The sequence below is a fragment of the Marmota marmota genome, unplaced genomic scaffold (genome assembly GCF_001458135.2).
Source record: "Marmota marmota marmota unplaced genomic scaffold, marMar, whole genome shotgun sequence".
NCBI classification, from domain to species: domain Eukaryota; kingdom Metazoa; phylum Chordata; class Mammalia; order Rodentia; family Sciuridae; genus Marmota; species Marmota marmota.
In genome coordinates this window covers 12,482,336-12,504,241 of record NW_026000174.1, presented here as the reverse complement: position 1 = coordinate 12,504,241, position 21,906 = coordinate 12,482,336, and the positions used below count along the sequence as shown (strand labels likewise).

The 21,906-nt window shown below is 34.4% G+C and overlaps 1 protein-coding gene across 1 annotated transcript in view; it reads left to right on the top strand.

Moving 5' to 3' along the window:
• Uvrag (UV radiation resistance associated) overlaps positions 1 to 21,906 on the top strand; it is a 170,129-nt gene that overhangs the window by 35,871 nt on the left and 112,352 nt on the right. Inside the window, exon 6 of the mRNA XM_048788040.1 lies at positions 5,483 to 5,648. Within this exon, the coding sequence (XP_048643997.1) occupies positions 5,539 to 5,648 (110 nt within the window). The 5' untranslated portion in view covers positions 5,483 to 5,538. The remainder of the gene's footprint in view (positions 1 to 5,482; positions 5,649 to 21,906) is intronic.

The following is a 21,906-nucleotide window of genomic DNA, read 5'->3' as shown; positions in this document are numbered from 1 at the left end:
TTCTATTTTCCTTTTCTTTCAAGTGCCTTGTTTCCTAGTTTTTCATAGCTTTTATACTACATTTAGAATGCCTAATTAAGCCCATATACATTCTCCCTAACCTTTAAAAAATTAATGTAACCTTTTAATGCAGTTGCTGAAAAATGAAATGGGAGATAAAAATAAGTTTAATTTTATGCTAAGGTCCTATTCATTCCCTATAACTTCTAGGAATCAGAAATTTTAAGAAGCATGTATAGTAGTACTGGACTTTAAAATTTTAATTTTAGCACTCTGCAAGACACTTCAATATGGGTAAATGTGTTGAGTGCCTGTTTCTTATCTGCTATGCAGGTGCTGAGAATAAACAAAGAAAATTAAGACATTGATCCAAAGTTAATGAGAATAATAGTCTTATTGAGAGCATTATGTTTGTAATCAAACCAGTCAAGAAATATTTACTGAATCCGTACTCTATGTTAGGCACTTAGAGGGTTATACCAGGTACTTGGGACTCAAAGAAATAGGAATAATCAATTCTACCAGGAGGGGATGAAGAAAACTTTATAGAGAAGACGATGCCTGAGCTATCTTAAGAAATAGCTGTTCCCCTGGGGAAAGAAGCATAGGAGGACATTTTAGGTTGGGTGAGCAGAAATGTGGTAACTTGGGACATCATGCATGATGTTTTCAAATTTATTACTTTAATCTCATAATTATGAGAATTAATGCCTCTGTGAAGAAAGGAATTACTCTAGATATTTTTTTAAAGACAAGAACTTGGGGCCCAGAGAGATTGATTTTTACAAGGACTCATATTAACAGTGATAAAGCTAAGGTTAACACTAGTGTGCCTTATTCTAAACTCTATATTATTCCTGCCATGGTGTCATTTCCTTCTTTGCTTTGAATAGTAACCTCTTCTAAGCCTCTGACAACTTTTTAGTATTCTATAGCAGCTGCATACTGGGAGACACTATAGTGAAGGAACTCCAAACTGGTCACTCCTGTGCTATTCATGAGACTTTCCTGGGTAGACTTTATACTGCATAGGTTGATACTATTTGGGAAACTACAACATAGGGGCCCAACACAGCATTCATTGTGCTTTTCCAGATGGGTAAGTTCTTGTTAGAGTATGACAAAGAGAACTGGACACAATGGAAGAAAACTGTGAAGGGTATTCATCTGAGTTCCATTGACTAAGACGTTTAGCTTAAAAAAAAAAAAAAAAAAACGATGTTTTTGCGTGTGTTTTTAAGTAATCCATAACACGAGAGCCTTTTGTGGTAATGAGACCCAGATTTCCTTCTGTGTCTGTATCCCTTTATGCAGGCATGATTTCTTGGAAAGGAGAGTCCATATGTCAAACAGTGTCTCATTGAGAACATGGACTGATTCCATAGATGCTGTGGCAGTGATTAGAGTCTTAAATATTTTGTCCTGTCTGGATCAGTGGGTGCTTGGTTCCTTAACAAATCAGCTGCCTCAGTGATTGGGAAGGCAGGATGGTAAGAGCTTTTAGATCACTTATTGTACTTGGATGCATTTGAATATTAATAGTTTGTCCAACATATAAATCAAAGGAACATTTGAACTAATTTATGTTATGGCCATTGTGTGTTTGTAGGATTTATTGTCATAAAAATTACACAACAGCTGCAGCCTTGAGTGGCTTCCTATATTTAAAACACAAGTCAGAAATATTTATTATGGGGAAACTGTGGGCTTTTGTTTTGTTTTTAAGTCCCTTAAAACATTGTTTGAATTAGTATCTTTTTCACATACCTGAGTCTTACAGTTCGTTCCTGTTCTTCCCCGGACCTTGATTCCCCCTCCAATTTCTTCTCACCGACAAAACTATCATCTGTGACCTTTCTAACCCTCAGAGCAGTATAAGAAATACAAACCTCTGCTCTGCATTAGGTGTTACGGACGTCATTAATGCTTACTGGAAAAGTACACCCAAGAGGGCCATGTTTTGGCTTTGGCAGGTAAAAAGTCTTTCAGATCTTGAAATGCTGGAAACCTTAAACCTTTTGGTTTTTTAGCTAAAGTGATTGGCAACAGAATGTGACATCTGAGGTTGCATGGCCTGCAATACCCATAATTAACCACATGAGCTCACATTTTCCCACAGGAGGCTCAGTGGTCTTGGGGTGATGAAAGTGACTTCCCTACCAGGAGGTGGTTTTCCTTTTGAGGGTATTGCAATACCCTTGAGTCCTGTAATGCTTCACCCATGGTCCCTTTAAAATGCTTTTTAATATAAAGCCTCAATATTGGAAATCCAACACCACAGTGTTTAACAGTGAGGCTGTGATGGAGCACTGTGGCCTGAAATGGGAAACAACCTAGGGTTTTTAATAGGTAGAGCGGGGAGTCTTGTGGCAACAATGGTGAGTGTGAATAACTTGAATCAAAGCAGATTTCCAATATTATTTCATTTTCATTGTTTGCTATTTCCTTTTGGGTTTTGATTTCTATGTGTAGCCTTCTCTTAGAGATGCCATTTTATCTTTAAAATTTTAAGCAAAGTTATTTTGTTAATTGGGGGAGGTAATTTTAAAAGAACACTTCTTTGTTCTTTTAAGAAAGATGTGTATGTAGTCTCAAAATATGCAAATGTGGTTCTTTAGCATTGTCCCTTTAGTAGTATGAGAAAAAAGTGTAGATGCTTGAGGGGTTAGCACTGGATAGATTTTTTTAAAACAATCGTAGTTTTCTTTTGACCTATGTGGAAGTCAGATGAAGAGGATTCTTGTTGCTTTCTGGAGGTTTTCAAATCCATTTCTGTCAGGTCATGTTGGAAAGGAAAAACCTCGTATAAAGCACACATAGAAAAGTCCAATTTTGCATAATACTATCCTTCATTATTCTAAGTCCTCTTCTTCCTCTCTTCCTTCTAAAGAAGATTCTTAAAGATTCTTAAAGTCCTTTTACTCATAGAAATATTTTTAGTTTGGTAAGCTCTGTTCTTTACAGAAAGTAGGAAGCATGTTTCTGCAACCTGGGAAAGAACTCACAGTCCCAGCTGTGCCACCAGACCTAGGTATTTTTGGAGCAGAGATAGTCTGAGGTGTGGATGCAATTCTCCCACTTCCATCACTGTGATTTTTACCTATATGACTTTGACCAAGCCATATCCCCTGGACCTCATTTTTCTCCTAAATTAATAGTGGCAGACTCAGTGGTTTCTAAGGTTTCTCCTAGCTCTGATATTATTGGATGATGAATTCATAATTTTAGTTTCTTAGGTAGTGTGACATACAGGTTTTGATAGAAGCACAGTGTTGAATATAAATCAAGGTACTTGGGACAGACTGAGGCAAAAGGACGTGGTTTCTAAATATAGTATTCTAGCTAGTGAGGACATGACTTAGTGGTCAAATGAATATTGTTAGATTTTTGTTTTCATGAGTTTGTTTTGAAAGAATGGCAAACATGGGTTGAGAAACCCCTTTTCTGTCAAGCACTATACAGATCATCAAGTACTCAGATTTTTGTGTATTCTTTGCCCTTACTAGAAAAGTATGAAGTAATTACATGAGTTTTATAAGCTTGGCATATCCCAAGCTCCCAAGTTAAATTATGGCATATTAGTTTTTTAACTTTAAAGTTCTAAGACAGGATGGTATAACTGATATAGTAGTAGTAAGGATGGATTTAAAGTTCTAAGACAGGATGATATAACTGATATAGTAGTAGTAAGGATGGAGGATTTGGCATCAGGCCAACTTATTTACTAGCTGTATTACTTTGGACAGCTTCCTTAATCTCTTTGAGCCTTGTTTTATCTGTAAAATGAATGAAATGGCATTAAAAAAAATATCTAGTTTAGTAGTTCTTGGTGAATGAATTATTTTCAAATATAAGGTACTACATTTGATTCTGGACAGAAGAAATATATATAGTTGTAAAAGTAGCCTGTTTTTTATTAGATGATCAAAGAGAACCCAGCAGTCAATTATGGTAACAAGAGTAGAGAATTCACTGAGCAATGGATAGCTGTAGTAACATCCTTACCATAAGAAAGCAGAGCTTAGATAATTAAATATAAGTACAAAAGGATATGAAAAGTATTATTAATAATTGAAGTTGAAGGTGCCCTTAGAGCTCAGGGAATGATCAAGCCATGGTCATCGCAATCATTTTAGCCCTTCTTCTCTAGAGAGCTGGGCTAGTCCAGATTAATGTAAAATCTTTTAGTAGGAGTGTATGTGCAAGTACGTGTGTGTGTGTGTGTGTGTGTGTGTGTACTTTATAACTTATTTTAGGAATACTGTATACCAAGCAGTTACTTTTTCCTTCCTTCTGGGGAAGTTCAAAACTTTCTGTTGCATTATTCTAAGTTCATCATTTATCCCTTGATAGGTAGGGGCAGAAATCTGGATAATGAGTTTTATAATGTAATTATGCTTTTTAAGAAGCTACATGCTTATGTTTAACTGTGTGACACAAACATGTTTTAGCAATAACTTCCACCTAAATTGCATACATAGGTTAGTGTATAAACAGTGTGGGTTCCTCTCTCCCCCACTGGGGATCAAACCCAGGGACACTTAACCATTGAGCCACATCTCCATCCCTTTTTTGTATTTTATTTAAAGACAGGAGCTCACTAAGTTGCTTGGGGGGTCTCACTAAGTTTTTGACTTTTCACTTTTGCTGTTTAAAATATTTTTATCATGCCAGGCACACACCTGTAATACCAGTGACTCAGAAGGCTGAGGCAAGAGGATTACAAGTTCAGAGCTTAACCTCAGCAACTTAGTGAGGCCCTAAACAACTCAGCAAGGCCCTGTCTTAAAAAGAACTGGAGATGACTGGAGATATGGCTCAGGGTAGAGCATCCATGGGTTCAATCCCTGGTACCAAAAATAAATAAATAAAATATTTTTTTTCTTTTAGTCCATTCTCAAATATCATAGATTTATTCATGTAACCCTTTCTCACATAAATAAACATATCCTATAAGGAATATACCATGCTGTTTTACTTCACTTCAGAATCAATGTTGCATAATAGCACAATACTATAACTATATTGCTTAGAAAGTTGTTAATGAATAATATATAAAATAATTGTATAGTGTTAAACCTCTGAAACTAATTTTCACATTATGTAATAGTTTCAAGCATTAATTCCCCTTTTAAAAATGCTCAGAAAGGAAGTAATAGGTATTTGGATATACTAAGAACTCTTGCTTAAGGTATATGTCTGTAAATGTGATCATTTAATTAGTGAGAAATACTTTTAAATATAGATAGTAGATAAAGTTTCAAGTCTAAAATGTGTTTAGATTTGTATAAAATTTATATAATTAGATAAGTGATTAATATCTTATTTGTCATTTATTTTTATAAATCTCCTTTGAAATTAATTTATTATTATCTCATAGCTACATTTATAAGGTAACATTTATAAGGAATTTATTATTATCTCATAGCTACATTTATAAGGTAAATGGTTGTTTTCTTTTCCTCTGCTTTCGAATTTACAGCAAAAGATGATGGAAGCATTGCTGTTGCCCTTGGTTACACTGCACATTTGGTCTCCATGATTTCCTTTTTCCTACAAGTGCCCCTCAGATATCCTATAATTCATAAGGGGTCTAGATCAACAATCAAAGATAATATCAATGACAAGCTGACTGAAAAGGAGAGAGAGTAAGTGTCTTTTTTTTTTTTTCATGTTTTTAAAATGAAGCCTAGATGAAACATGGGTTATATTAAAAATATAAAATGTGACCTAAATCTGGCAATTTTTATATAAATTTGGTTAAGTGCTCCATTTCTTTTAGCTTCCAAGATCAGATGAGATCGGACACATGCAGGGTGGTATGGGTGTAGACTCCATTTCTTTTAAATATAATACAGTTATTCATTTAGATTCTAGTGGTTCAAGTCCTATACTTCAAAAAATTGCTGATGTTAGCAAAACTGACTCATTTGCTTTACTTTTGTTGAGGGTCAGTCTCTTATACTCTGTAAATATTCACAATACCTGTTGCCTGTCACTCAATAAGTGAAATGATTAAAAGATTTGTCAGAGAGACAAGTAGGAAAAGGATAAAAGGCTTAGCAGCACATTGAACATAAGTGAAAAGTAGATCAGTAACTGGAAGATAGGGCAGTAAAAAAATATGAAGAGTGCCTGATTTACAATAATTCAAATGATAATTTTTTGGCTTTACAATGGTGTAAAAAGCAATATTCATGCAGTAGAATCTGTATTTAGAATTTTTAATTCCTAATGTATTCCCAGACTAGAAATATGCAGTGTGATACTCTCTTGTGTGAGCTGGGCAGCAGCAGTGAGCTGTAGCTGCCAAGCAGCCACAAGATTAAGAGGGTAACAGCTGATATTCTACAGTGTTCTGTATTACTAAGCTATGATGTTTGGTAGGTGTATTAAATGCATTTTCAATTTGCAGTATTTTTAATTTATGATGGATTTGGTGGAAGATAACATCATTGTAAGTCAAGGAACATCTGTATTCTGACCAAAGCACAAAGAGCAAAAAAGATGGAATATAAAGTGCAAGACATGTAGGACTCAGTAGAAATGTCTAATATATGTGTATTTGTGGTCATAGGGAGGGTGGAAAGAGCACCAGGTAAACACAGTATTTCAAGAGATAATGATTGAGAATATTCAAATTTAACCAAAGAAATCAGTTTACAAAAATCAGTTTTCAAAAAACACTAAATATAAAACATAATAACGATCAAGAAAACATACATAGGAATATTTAAACAGCTGAAAACACAAGACAAAATGAAAATATTAAAAGCAACTAAAGAGAAAAAGACATGCTATTACCAAAAGGTTTATAATAAGACCAATAGCTACATTCTCAGAAGAAATAAGGTACAAAGGTGATACAATGACATTTTAAAGTATTAAAAGAAAATCATTGCCAACTTATAATTCTATACACAGTGTAGACTAAACGATATACTGAAGTGTAGACTAAACGATATACTGACGAAAAACCAGAAAAACGGACATGCAAGAAGGAACAAAGCAACAGAAAGTATAAATACAAGTATATTGAAATTAATTTTGAGTATGAAACAAATTAGTAATGTCTTATTGAATATAAGACACCCATACACAAAGTGTATATAGAATCATTATAATGCATGATTCTAAGACAAAAGATAAGATGGAGTAAAATGGAATTAAAGTACTCTAATATTCTAGCTTTCCTTAGACAGTGGCAAAGATAGTAATTTGTTATACTCTGATAAATCAAGGATGCATGTTGTAATCTCATAACCACTAAAAGAGTTGTTTTGTGCAAGCAAAATTTTGTAAAGGAGATAAATTGATACTTGATTTATTAATGGAAGGCAAGAAAAGAAAAAAAGTGAACATTAAATAAAAAAACATGATTTATGTTTCTGCGATATAAATGGAAAACAGTAAATTTGCAGGTATAAACCGAAATTTATCATGTAATTACCTTAAATGAAAATGATATTGATATTCTTAAAAATGTTGTCACACTAAATAAAAAAGTAAACTTATCCTGCTTTCAAGAGTATTGAAAAAAATATTGAAAGAAATATTATCCAAATGAGAGCTAATATAATTATACAAATATTAGACAAAGTAAAATTTAAGGAATTTAAATAATGTGGGGCATTTTATGACAGTACAGTCAATTCTAAATATTTATATTTATCTGTCTAAAAATATAACTTGAAATATAGACAAAAATTCACAACTACAAGGAAATCTAATGGTAGAGGACTTTAAATTTTCTTTCATTAACTATTATTAGAAAGAAGCAGGCAAAAATTAATATTTTAAAAATTTGAACAGTACAATTACTAAAGTAGACCTAGCATGTATAAAGAATATTGCAACAGACGGTTTTAGGATACATTTTCCTGGCACACATGGCACATATGCCAAAAATGGTTATTCTGGGTCTCAAAACATTTCAAATAAAAGGAAATTTTAAACTGAATGACAATGAGAATATAGCATGTCAAAATTGTAAGGTGTAGATCATTTAATTCTCTATCTAAAGCCACATAAGAACAGTCAAAGTAGCGTTTGAAAAGTAAAAGGAAGCAAATAATAAAGATGAAACTGGAAATTAAATGAATAATTGTGCAATGGGGAAAATAGTAAAGGCAAAAGTTCTAGACCCAAAGTCAACTAGATTGATAAGTCCTTTAAGAGGATTAATTTAGAAACCGAAGAGACAAGGCAAAATGACCAGTATGAGAATGAAAAAAAGAACAACACTAGAGAAAATAGACAAGTATTTAAAATTAAAGTAAATGGCTAAATTTCTAGAAAAACACTAAATTTCTGGATTTATGCTGGTGTGTGAATAACTGGAATTTAGAAAACACCACACTAGGCTAAAGGGAAAAGGGATATAGAATAACCTAAGACCTTATTCTCATCACTGGCTGCACATTAAAGTCATCTGGGAAGCTTCTAAAAATGATCTGATACCCAGATTCCTGGCCTTTCCCCAGAAATTGTGATCCAGTATAGGGATTTTAGGTATTTTTTAAAAACTTCTGAAGTGATTCTACTGTGCAGTTAGGGTTAAGAATTACATTTTATATTGAAAGAATGTTTTGTTCATGGCATAAAGAAATGAAATCTTTAAGCGTTACTTAGGAAAGTGCTAGTTAGAAGGAAAGTGGAGGGATGGAAAGAGGAATGGGTAGGCACCTGTGGAGGAAATGAGTACTAGAGTACTACCGTCCACCCTTGGTATCTATGGATTCTGCATCCAGGAATTCCACCAAAATTAGACTAGAAATAAGCCACGGAGAAATATGTCTGTACTAAATAATACCATATAGCAACTATTTATATAGCAGTAACATTGCATTAGGTATTATAAATAATTTGGAGATTATTTAAAGTATATAGAAGGTTGTGCATATGTTATATGCAAATACAATGCCATTTTATAAAGAGACTTGAAAATCTCAGATTTTGGTATCCACAAAAGGGGGTGGGAGCCAGTCTTCTGAGAGATTAAGGAATAAATCCATATCTGGTCTACCAAGGCTCTCAGCTAAGAAGCACATGTATAGTTTAAATCAGTGCCTTTTTCAGTGTTGTGATTGATTTTGAGCCCAGTGTTCTTTTCAGTTTCAAAAACAAATAAAACTGAGGACCTGAATTTCTTGTCTTTCATTTTTTAAAAGTGGAGACAAGATTCACATAACGTAAAATTAAAGATTTTAAAGTATATAATTTAGTGGCATTTAGTACTTTCACAGTATTGTGCAACCTCTGTCTAATTCTAAAACAATTTTATCACTCCAAAGGAAAACCCTGTATCCATTAAGCAGTTACTCCCTAATCCCTAGCCTTCCATCAGCCCCTGGCAACCACCATTCTGCTTTCTGTCTCTCTGTATTTTCCTATTCTAGATATTTTGTATACATGGAATCATACAATATGTGACCTTTTTGTTTCTGGCTTCTTTCAGTTAGTATTTAATGTTTTCAAGATGCATCCATGTTGTAGCCTAATCAGTACTTCATTCATTTTTATAGTCAAATAATCTTCCATTCAGTGTGTATACATTTGTTTATTCATTCATCTCTTGATGGACATTTGGGTTATTTCCACCTTTTGACTATTGTGAATACTATTGCTGTTGCTATGAGTGTTTACATACAGTTGTTTGAGTACCTATTTTCAATTCTTTTGAGTATATGCCTACTAATGAAATTGCTGAGTCATACAGCAATTCTGTATTTAACTTTTTGAGGAATCATTAAACTGTTTTCCTAGCAGTTGCACCATTTTGTATTTCCAGATGTGATGCGGTATCTTTTGTTCTGTTTTTATTTATATTATTGAATAATGATGTTTGTAGCTTTTCACATGCTTACTGGATGTTCAGATATCTTCTTTGGAGAAATCTCTGTTCAAATCTTTTGTCCATTTTTTAATTGGTTTGTCTCTTTTTTGTTGATGAGTGGTTAGGCATCTTTATGTATTCTTAATATTAGGCCCTTATCAGATGTATGATTTGCAAATATTTTCTCCCATTCTCTTGGGTTTTGTTACAGTTTAAGGCCTAAAATGAAGGTATTACATACTGCCTTGATGTCTGGTGAAACTGTGAGGACTTCTGAAAGGCCTTGCATTTCAGTTCCCCTGCTAGCTAGGAAATCACTGAAATACACCAATCACATCCTCCTTCTGGAAGCAGGGGTAATCTCTACTTTTGATACTATAAAGCTTGTCTGTCTAGCAATGAAAGAGAATAAAATCATGGCATTTGCAGGTAAATGGATGGAGCTGGAGAATATAATGCTAAGTGAAGTTAGCCAATCCCAAAAAACCAAATGCTGAATGTTTTCTCTTATATAAGGAGGCTGATTCATAGTGGGGTTGGGAAGTGGGTGCATGGGAAGATTAGACGAACTCTAGATAAGGCATAGGGGTAAGAGGGGAACAGAGGGGGCACGGGGGTAGAAATGAGGGTGGAATGAAACGGACATCATTATCCTAAGAACAGGTATGAAGACACAAATGGTGTGAATATACTTTGTATACAATCAGAGATATGAAAAATTGTGCTTTATATGTATAATGTGAATTGTAATGCATTCTGCTGTCATATATAACAAATTAAAATTTTAAAAGCTGGTCTTAGACAGACCCTATGTCTTAGTCTGATCATGCTGCTCTATCAAAATACTATACACTATATAATTTATAAACAGAATTTATTTCTCCTGGCTGTAGAAGTTGGGAAGTCCCAAGATCAAGGTGGCAACAGGTTCACGGTCCAGTGAGAGCTGCTTTCTCTGCTTCTAAGACCATGCCCTCTTGCTGAATCCTTCAGAGGGGAGGAATATCTTGTCCTCATATAAGAGAGACAGAAGAGATGAAAGGGGACCAAACTCTCTCCATCAAGCTGTTTTATAATGTCTGATTCTTTCATAAGGGCAAAGCCCTTATGACCAAATCACCTCCCAAAAGGCCCCACCTTCCAATACTGTTGTCTTAGAGATTAAGTTTCTGACCTACTCATACCATTGTACCCTGTTGTTCACTCTTCCCAATTAGAGTCCCATGTATGGTATGTGGTGTTCTGTTCCCCAGGCTGGGAGTACATGTCATTCATATTCTGTGACCAATCTCCTTTGTCCAGAGTCAAGTGTTAAGTGTTTAACCAATCCCATAACTCTGGATTATGAATCTCTCTTTCATTAATGGGTTGAAGAGGAAGCAATTAAAATAGATCTTTTATATTCTTTTCTTTGATTCAGAAAAGTTTTTAATTTTGATGAGGTCCAATTTGTCTTTGTTGTTGTTCCTAGTGCTTTTGGTGTAATATCTAAAATCTCCAGCCAAACCCAATGTCATAAAGATCTATCCTTGTTTTCTTATAATAAATAGTTTTAGTTTTTATATTTAGGCCTTTGTTCCATTTCTGAGGTAATTTTTATATTGTTTTTCCCTTGAATGGCCTTGGCACCCTTGTTGAAAATCAATTGGCCATGGATTATTTGTGGTTTTTTATTTCTATTCCATTGGTCCATATGTCATAGTCTTATGCCAATATCATAATAAGCTTTGAAATTGGGAAATATAAGTACTCAAACTTTGTTCTTCTTTTTAATATTGTTTTGGCTATTCAGAGGTCTTTGGATTCCATATGTATTTAAGAACTAACTTTTCCATTCCTGCAAAAATGGCCTTTGGAATTTTGATAAGCATTATATTGAATCCATAGATTTCTTTGAGGAGTATTGCCATCTTATTTTTTAAAAATAACTATTTTTCTATTTTTTGTTTTTATTAGTGCATTAAGTTTGTACATAATAGTGGGGTTTATTTTGACATAATCATAAATGCATATAGCATAGTTAGCTCATTCTCTGCTGTCTGATCATCATGTGAGCTGCTTCCCTCTGCCATACTCTTCTGCCAAGATATTCAGTCTTCCTCGAGCCTCAAGGAAGGGAACCAGCTGGATATGGACTGAGACCTCTGAAACTAATTGTGCTGGTTGGGTCTTTTAATCACAGAGGCAAAAAAGCTGATTAAAATAATGTTTATCATGGATATTGGTCCATAGTTTGCTTTCCTTGATGGGTCTTTATCTGATTTTGGTATCAGGTTGATTCTGGCTCCATGAAATGAATTTCGGAGTGTTCTCTCTCCTGTCTTATGGCATAATTTGAGGAGAATTGGCATTTTCTTTAGAATTCTGGTAGAACTCAGCTGAGACTCCATCTGGTCATGGGCTTTTCTTTGTTGGGAGACTTTTCATTATTACTTCAATTTTGTTGCTTGATATTGGTCTGTTTAGGTTTTCTGTATCCTCTTGGTTCAGTTTGAGTAGGTCTATAAATTTGTTAGTATTCTCCGGGTTTTCCAATTTATTGGTATATAAATCTTCAAAATCCTCTGGATTTCAGCAATGTCTGCAGTGATATCTCATTTTTCATCTCTAATTTTGTTGATTCTGGGTTTCTCTCTCTCTGTTTTTGTTTCTTTTTTATGTTTTTGTTTGTTTGTTTGTTTTGTTGTGTTTCACCTACAATTGTAATTGTTTCCTGTCTTCTATTGGTTTTGGAATTAATTTGTTCTTGCTTTTCTAGGGCCTGGAGATATAACATTAGATTGCTTATTGGGAACCTTTTTTTTTTTTTTTTTAATGTAGTACTGTGAACTTTCCTCTTAGAACTGCCTTCACAGTGTACCAGATATTTTGATATGTCATATCTCTGTTCTCATTTGTTTCTAAGAATATTTTTATTTCTCACCTGATTTCTTTTATGACTCATTCCTCTTCAAAAATGTATTATTTAATCGCCATGTGTTTAAATGGATTCTGTTTTTTGTCTTGTTACTGATATCTAATTTCATTCCATTATGATCTGATAAGATGCAAGGAATTATCTCATTTTTTTTTTTTTTTGTATTTGCGAAGATTTGCTTTGTGTCCTTAAATATGGCCTGTTTTGGAGATAGTTTCAGATACAGCTGAGGAAAAAGTGAATTCAGTTATTGATGGATGAAATACTCTATAGATGTCTGTTAGGTCCATTTAATTAATACTATTTTTTATGTCTGAAGAGTCCTCACTTAGTTTATATTTAGATGACCTACTAGATATTGAAATCACCTAGTAATATTATAGTGGAATCTTTCTGATACTATGTTGAGTAGTGTTTGTTTTATGCAAGTAGGCGCACCAACATTTGGGGCATAAATATTTTTAATTATTATATCTCTTATTGGATAGTCCCCTTTATCAATATGAAGTGACTTTTGTAGATCTGTCTTTTTTTTTTTTTTTTTTTAGTTGTAGATGGGACACAATACCTTTATTTTATTTATTCTTATGTGGTGCTGAGGATCAAACCCAGTGCCTTACACATGCTAGCCAAGCACTCTAGCCCTCCTAGTGTCTTCTTATTAATTTGGGTTTGAATTCTGCTCTGTCAGATATAAGAGTAGCTACTTTTGCTTGTTTTCAGACTCCATTTTCCATCCTTTCACCTTCAGCTTATGAATGTCTTTGCCTATGAGTTAAGCCCTTTGTAAGCAACATGTGGTTGTATCCTGTTTTTTTAATCCACTCTGTCAGTCTGTCTTTTAATTGGATAGTTGAGAACATTCTAGAGAGATGATTATTAATATCTGCCATTGTGGTTTATTTGTGATGCTTTATTCAAATTTGACTCTTCTTAGCTACTCTTCTAGTGAGATTCATTCATTTGCTGACTATGAAGTTTGCTTTGTATTTCATCTGCATGAAATATTTCTGTAAAGTTTTTTCTGTAGGGGCTGGGGTTATGGCGCAGTGGTAGCGCGGTTGCCTAATATGTGTGACACCCTGGATTCGATTCTCAGCACCACATACAAATAAATAAAAAATAAAGGTCCATCAACAACTAAAAAATATTTTTTTAAAAAAAAGTATTTTATGGGGCTGGGGGTGTAGCTCAAGAGTTAGCGCGCTCACCTGGCATGCGTGCGGCCCGGGTTCGATCCTCAGCACCATGTACAAACAAAGATGTTGTGTCCGCCAATAACTAAAAAAATAAATAAATATTAAAAAATTCTCTCTCTCTCCCTCTCTCTCTGCCTCTCTCTCTCTCTCTTTAAAAAAAAAAGTATTTTATGTAATGTTGGCTTAGTGGTCATGAATTCTTTTAGTTTATGCTGAGGTTGGAAAGATTTTATTTCACCTTCAGTTTTGAAGAATAGCTCCGCTGGGAAAAGCAATCTTGTTTGGCAATTGTTATCTTTCAGAGCTTGGTATACATTATTCCAAGACCTCTGGGCTTAGTGATTTGTCTTGGTTTACCTCTAAATGTGACCTGCCATTTTTCTCTTGTAGCTTTTAAAAATTCTATCCTTGTTCTGTATATTAGACATTTTAATTACAATGTATCTTGGAGAAGATCTTTTTTGATCTTGTCTATTTGGGGTTCTGAATGCATCCTGTATTTGGATTTCCATTTCATTCTCAGAGCTGGAAAATTTTCTGATATTTCACTGAAAAGGTTATGCATGCCTTTAGTTTGTATCTCATTGTCTTCCTCAATTTCAGCACTCCTTAATTTTGATCTCTTAATTTTGTCTCTGATTTCCTGAGTATTCTGTCCTTGGTCTCTTATTGTCTCTACTTTAAGACTGAGTTTTCAAGATTATATGCCCTGTCTTCCAGGCCTGAAAATCTGTCTTCTGCATGATCTAATCTATGAGTGATACTTTCCATTGAATTATTAATTTGGTTTGATTTTGTTTTCAGGGTATCTATTTGGTTCTTTTTCAGAATATCCGTGTCTTTATTGATCTTTCACCTCCTGTATTTTCTAAAGCTCATTCCTTAGATGTTATTTAGTTCCTTGATCATTCCATCAACTTTTTAAATACTTCAGCATTTTATCTACTTCATTGTTGGGGGGCTGTCGACATTTGGAGACATTTTCTTTCATTGCTTTCTCATGCTTCCTGTATTTCTGTATTGAGACTTTCCAGTCTGTTGAAATGGTTCTATCCCTCACTGTTATCTGGAGGACTCTTTAGTAGGCTGCTTTCACTTTATTATATATTTCAGCCAAGGGGAATGTCTCTGTGTCAAAGGGTGTAGTCATCTTGTTCTCATTGTTTTGATCAATCTCTTTCAGCCCTTGAACAACTATCACCATCTCTAACCAGGAGTGCACATTTGAGCCCCAAGTCACTCTTCTTTGCTTAGACTGCATATCTGTTTGATGATGAGGTCTGAAGTTCTTCAGATCTTTATTGCTGTCATATTAATGAGAAATCTTCCTGTGATTCTTTTTTTTTTCCTTTCTCCATTTATGTAGGTCTTCTTTGATTCCTTTTAACAGTGTTTTGTAATTTTTAATGTGCAAGTTTTGTATTGCCTTCGTTAAGTTTATTGCCATATATTTTATCCTATGAATATTATTATAAGTGGAATGATTTTCCTAATTTCTTTCACAGATTGTTTGGATTTTCTGTATATTGGATCATGTTTCTGTTGTCTGTGAATAGAGATAGTTTTATTTCTTCCTTTCCAATTTGGATGCTTTTTATTTTTCTTGCCTATTCTGGATAGAACTTAAACAGCACAGCATTGAATGGCAGTGGTGAAAGCCGTCATCCTTGTCTTGTTCCTCATTTTAGAGGGAAAGCATTTAGTCTTTTATAATTGAATATGATATTAGCTTGGACTTTTTCATAAATACTCCTAATCATATTTAGGAAATTCCTTTCTGTTCCTAGTTTTATGAATGTTTTTATCATGAAAGGATGTTATATTTTGTCAAATTCTCTTTTGTGTAAAAACTGAGATGGTCTTGTGGTTTTAGTTCTTTCTTATTTTAATGTGGTATATTATATTGATTGGTTTTTTGTATGTGGAACCACCCATCCATTCCTGAGAAAATCTCATGAGGTCATGGTCTGTAATCCTTTCTTTAATCCTCATGGTCTATATACTTTTAGTTTCAGTTTGTTAGTGTTTGTTGACTTTTTTTGCTTCTATATTTATGAGATACTATAATATTATTTTCTTTACCTTTGATCTGTTTATCTGACTTTAGAATCAAGGTAATACTGGCATGGCCTCATAAAATGTGAAAAGAAGTATTTTCTTGTATTTTTTGAAGAGTCTCTAATTCTTCCTTAAATATTTGTGTGAATTCGCCAGTGGAGCTATCTAGTCCTGAACTTTTTGGGAGGTTCTTAAATCACTTATTTGTCTTTTTTTCCTTGTTAATACATGTCTTCAGATTTTTTTGTGTGTTCCTTAGTCAATTTAGACAATTTGTGTGTTTCTAGGAATATGTCCATTTTATCTAGATTATTTAATTTGTCGGCATACAGTTCTCATATTTTCATAACTGTCATTTTTATTTCTATACAATCTGTAATAATGTCCTTTTGTTTCTGATTTTTAGTTATTTGCATTTTTGTTTTTCTATTTAATTGATCTTTTTCTTCTTAATTTTATTTTTTACACAAATGGAAGACAATTTTTCATTTCTCTGATTGTACATGATGTAGAGTCACACCATTCATGCAATCATACCTGTATATAGGGTGATAATGTCCATCTCATTCCACCATCTCCCCTCCCTCCACGCATTCCCTTCCGCACAAGCCTCTCCTCCACCCAATTCAAAATACCTCCATTCCCCCCCCCCTTTATTGTAAAACATTTTGCCTTTGGTTTTTTGGGACATGGCTCACTTCACTTAGCATGATATTCTCCAACTCCATCCATTTACCTGTAAATGCCATAATTTCATTCTTCTTTAAGGCTGAGTAATATTCCATTGTGTATATATATTACAGTTTCTTTATCCATTCATCTATTGAAGGGCATCTAGGTTGGTTCCAGAATTTAGTCCTTGGATCAAGGACTTAGGAATTAGACCAAAGATCCTGCTCTAATAGAAGAAAAAGCAGGCCCAAATTTTCATGTCAGTTTAGGACCTGACTTCTTTAACAAGACTCTTAAAGCACAGGAATAAAATCAAGAATCAATAAATGGGTGGATTCCAACTAAAAAGCATCTTTGTAGCAAAGAAAACAATCATAAAGAGAAGAGAGAGCCAACAGAATGGGAGAAAATCTTTACCACACACTCATCAGATAATCTCTAAGATATACAAAGAACTCAAAAACCTTAACACCAAAATAAATAAATACCAATCAATAAATGGGCTAAGGAAATGAGCAGACACTTCACAGAAGACATACAATCAATCAACAAATATATGACAAAATGTTCAACATCTCTTGGCAATTAGAGAAATGCAAATCAAAGCTACTCTTTAAGATTTCATCTCTCTCTAGTCAGAATGGCAATTATCAACAGTTCAAGCAACAATAAGTGCTGGCAAGGATGTGAGGGAAAAGGTACGCTGTTTCATTGCTGGTGGGACTGCAACATGGTACAACCACTTTGGAAAGCAGTGTAGAGATTCCTTGGAAAACTTGGAATGGAACCACCATTTGATTCAATTATCCCACTTCCCAGTCTATATCCAAAGGACTTAAAATCAGCATACCACAGTGATGCAGCCACCTCAATGTTTTTAGCAGCTCAATTCACAATCAGTTGATCTTTTTTAAAGAACTGATTTTTGTTTTCCTTGATTCGTTGTTTTGTTTATCTCTATTCATCTTTATTATTTTATTTCTTAATGCTAGCTTTTTGTTTTGATTTCTAATCTTTTTATAGTTTCTTAAAATACAAAGTTAGGTAGCATGGTTGGTGTGCATACCTGTAATCCCAGTGGCTTGGGAGGCTGAGGCAAGGAGATCACAAGTTCAAAACCAGCCTCAGCCACTTAATAAGGCCCTAAGCAATTTACCTAGACCCTGTCTCAAAATAAAAATATAAAAAGGGCTGAGGATGTGGCTCAGTGGTTCAATTCCTAGTACCTATTTTTTAAAAAAAAGCAAAATTAGGGCATTCAGATATTCTTCCTCTTTTTAAAGGAAGTCTATCATGTTGCCCAGGCTGGTCTTGAACCTATGGGTTCAAGTGATCCTCCCACTTCAGGGTTTCCCAAGTAACTGATAGTATTGTCACATGCGACCTCGCCCGGCTCCAACATCATTCTGTTTTAATTTCAATGTTTACACCTATAAATTTCATATCCCATATGTTTTTGAATGTTGTATTTTTGTTTTCATTCTTCTCATAAGTATTTTCTGATTTCCCTTGTGATTTCTTCATTGACTCAATGGTTGTTTAATTTTTACATATTTGTGAATTATCTGGTTCTGTTCCAAGTATTAATTTCTCATTTCATTCCATTGTGACAGAGAAGTTAGTTTTATCATTTCGGTATTTTTGAAATTTAGACTTGTTTTGTGACCTATCCTGTAGAATGTCCCACAAAGTTTTAAGAAGAATGTGTATTCTACTGTTCATTAGATACAGAACAAGGGAGATCTATCCAAAAACAAAGGAGATCTTTTCATCTCCTAAGGTCTTCTTTAATTTCTTTCTTTAGCACAATTTTTATAGCAGCACAATTCACAAATCATGGCATTTGCAGGTAAATGGATGGAGTTAGAGAATATTGTCAAAATGACCATACTACCAAAAGCACTATACAGATTTAAATCAAATCTCAATCAAAATCCCAGAAATAGAAAAAGCATCATGAAATTCATCTGGAAAAATAAGAGAACCAGAATAGCTGAAACAATCCCTAACAGGAAGAGTAAAGCAGGTGGCATCACTATATCAGACCTTAAACTGTGCTCTTATACTACAGCACTTATAGTGCTCTTATACTATAAAGCACTAGTAACAAAAACAGCATGGTATTGGCACTAAAATAGACTTGCAGACTAATGGTATAGAATAGAGGACACAGAGACAAACCCACATAAGTATAGTTATCTTACATTAGACAAAGTTGCCAAAAACACACTTTGGAGAAAATATAACCTCTTCAACAAATGGTGCTTGGAAAACTGGAAATCCATATGCAACACAATGAAATTAAACCCCTATCTCTCACCATGCACAAAACTCAACTCAAAGTGGATCAAGGACCTAGGAATTAAACCAGAGACTCTGCATCTAATAGAAGAAAAAGTAGGCCCAAATCTCCATCATGTCAGATTAGGTCCCAACTTCCTTAATAAGATTCCTGCAGTGCAAGAATTAAAATCAAGAATCAATAAATTGGATGGATTGAAACTAAAAAGCTTCTTTTCAGTAAAAGAAAGAATCAGTGAAGTGAATAGAGAGCCTACAGAATGGGAGCAAATTTTTACCACACGCACATCAGATAGAGTATATATAAAGAACTCAGAAATCTTCACACAAAAAAACCCCAAATGTCCCACTCAATAAGTGGGCCAAGGACCTGAACAGACACTTCTCAGAAGATGATATAAAAATCAACAAATATATAAAAAAAAATGTTCAGGGGCTGGGGTTGTGGCTTAGCGGTAAAGTGCTCACCTAGCACGTGCAAGGCCGTGGGTTCGATCCTCAGCACCACATAAAAATAAATGAATAAAATAAAGGTATTATGTTAAAAAAATGTTCAAGTCAAAACTACTCTAAGGTTTCATCTCACTCCAGTCAGAATGGCATCTATTAAGAATACAAACAACAATAAATGTTGGTGAGGATGTGGACAAAAGTCCCACCACTCATACACTGCTGGTGGAACTGCAAATTGATGCAGCCAATATGGAAAGCAGTATGGAGAAACACCATTTGACCCAGCTAGCCCACTCCTTGGTCTATACCCAGAGGACTTAAAAATAGCATACTATAGGGACACAGCCACATCAGTGTTTATAGCAGCACAATTCACAATAGCTAAACTGTGGAATCCACTAGATGCCCTTCAGGATAAAGAAAATCTGGTATAAACACACAATGGAATATTATTCAGCATTAAAAGAGAATAAAATCACGGCATTTGCAGGTAAATGGATGGAGTTAGAGAATATAATGCTAAGTGAAGTTAGCCAATCCCAAAAAAAACAAATGCCAAACGTTTTCTCTGATATAAGGAGGCTAATTCATAATGGGGATGAGAGGGAGCATGGGAGGAATAGATGAAGTCTAGATAGGGCAAAGGGGAGAGAGAGGAAGGGAGGGGATATGGGGGTAAGAAAGGAAGTAGAATGAGATGGACATCATTACATGTATGAAGACACAAATGGTGTGAATATACTTTGTATACAACCAGAGATATGAAAAGTTGTGCTGTATATGTGTAATATGAGTTCAAATGCATTCTGCTGTCTTATATAACAAATTTTTAAAATTTTTAAAATTCAGTGGAAAAGTATTATGAATGAAAAATATACAGTAGATTTGACCACAAAAAATAATAATAATAAATAAAAATAAGGTCAGTTCTGTTCCTTCAGGAACCAATGGTCCCACACTGGAGTATAGGCTGCTGTGTTCAATACTGCTGCTTAGCTGAGAAGGAGATCAGGATCAGGGCAAATGAAAATGCTGCAGAGCTTTCCTCCAGATTTTGAGTTTGTTTTGTTTTATTTTTCTTTTCAATTTAATGTTTAGTTGGCTGATGTAAATCTTTGACTGTTTTCCAGAATTTTGACATATTTAATTTTCACAATTTTTGCTTGATTTTTTTTTTTCATTTCTCTAGAGGGACAGGTCCTTAGACCATTTTCACTGACATCATTTGGTTTGTTTAGTGATGAAAAACATTACTTATAAGAAATGAAGGGACCCCCGGATGATTTTAAGCAAGAGAGACTACCATGACTAGATATGTACTTGTGAAAGAGCACCTTATAGTTTTGAGGAAAATGGTCTTCCCTTACCCCTTATCTTCTCTAGGCTCAATATTTGCCGCAGTCTGGCTGGGCACACAATCACGAGCCACCACACAGCTTGCAGATTCAAACAGCAACTCTTTATTCCCGAACTCACACCAGCCGTCTACAATCACGTTCTGGGGAAATCCACCTCCACTGGGCTTCTGTCTCCCAAAAAATACTGTCTGAACTCAAGGGGAACTCAGGCAGCAGGATACGCCCTATTCCCAGCAGGAATAATCTTAAACCTTAAACCTGGAACCTAAACTGGGAACGCCCTAAACCCGGATCCGCCCTGGTCCTTGAGCAAGGTCACCTACATGTCACTGCAAAATGTCCTATTTCCACGAGTCCTTCCACTAAGCAACATGGGGTACACTGGCAAGGAAATTGTCATACCTACTTGGCTAATGGCTCCCAGCAAATATTATTAAAATTAAGTGTCTCTCCAGGTTTTTATCAAATTTCGCCATGGTCATCTGACTTAAAATATGAGTTATATAGGAAAATTGCTTTGGGAGCTTAAAGGAAGGATATCCCTTGAAATGATAATATTCTTTCTTCAGATCAGCCACAACTTTAGTTTGGAAAGGAGCAGTTTAACATATGGGCACTTCCAAGGAATATGCCTCAGTGCGATTGGCAGCAGTGATTTGTTTATTGATTGATTTTTTTCTCAAGCAATCTGAGAAGGCTAGCTTGATTTAAGTTATTATGTAAATGTGTACATTTTTACTTTGGTAGATAGGAAAACTTATAGGAGTTACACTTTTGTAAGTGAACTTTATGTTTAACCTCTGCCTTCCTCCTGAAAACATTATGTTACTGAAACACATATATTTTGTTGATTAAAATATATACATTTTCGCTATTTTAGTATCACTACAAATGAGGGTTATGTTAACATAATTGCATATCATTCTATTATAGCATTTATCTTTACTAAGTGTTACATAAGGTAATGATGCATTTTAGAATGTTACTGCCTTAGATTATGTTGTAGCTGGTTTGTGCATTTTTATAAATCCCTTCAAATCCTTTTTGGAACAACAGATGTATAAATAAGTAAAAGTACACTTATTGATTATGCTTGTTGATTGAATCAACCTC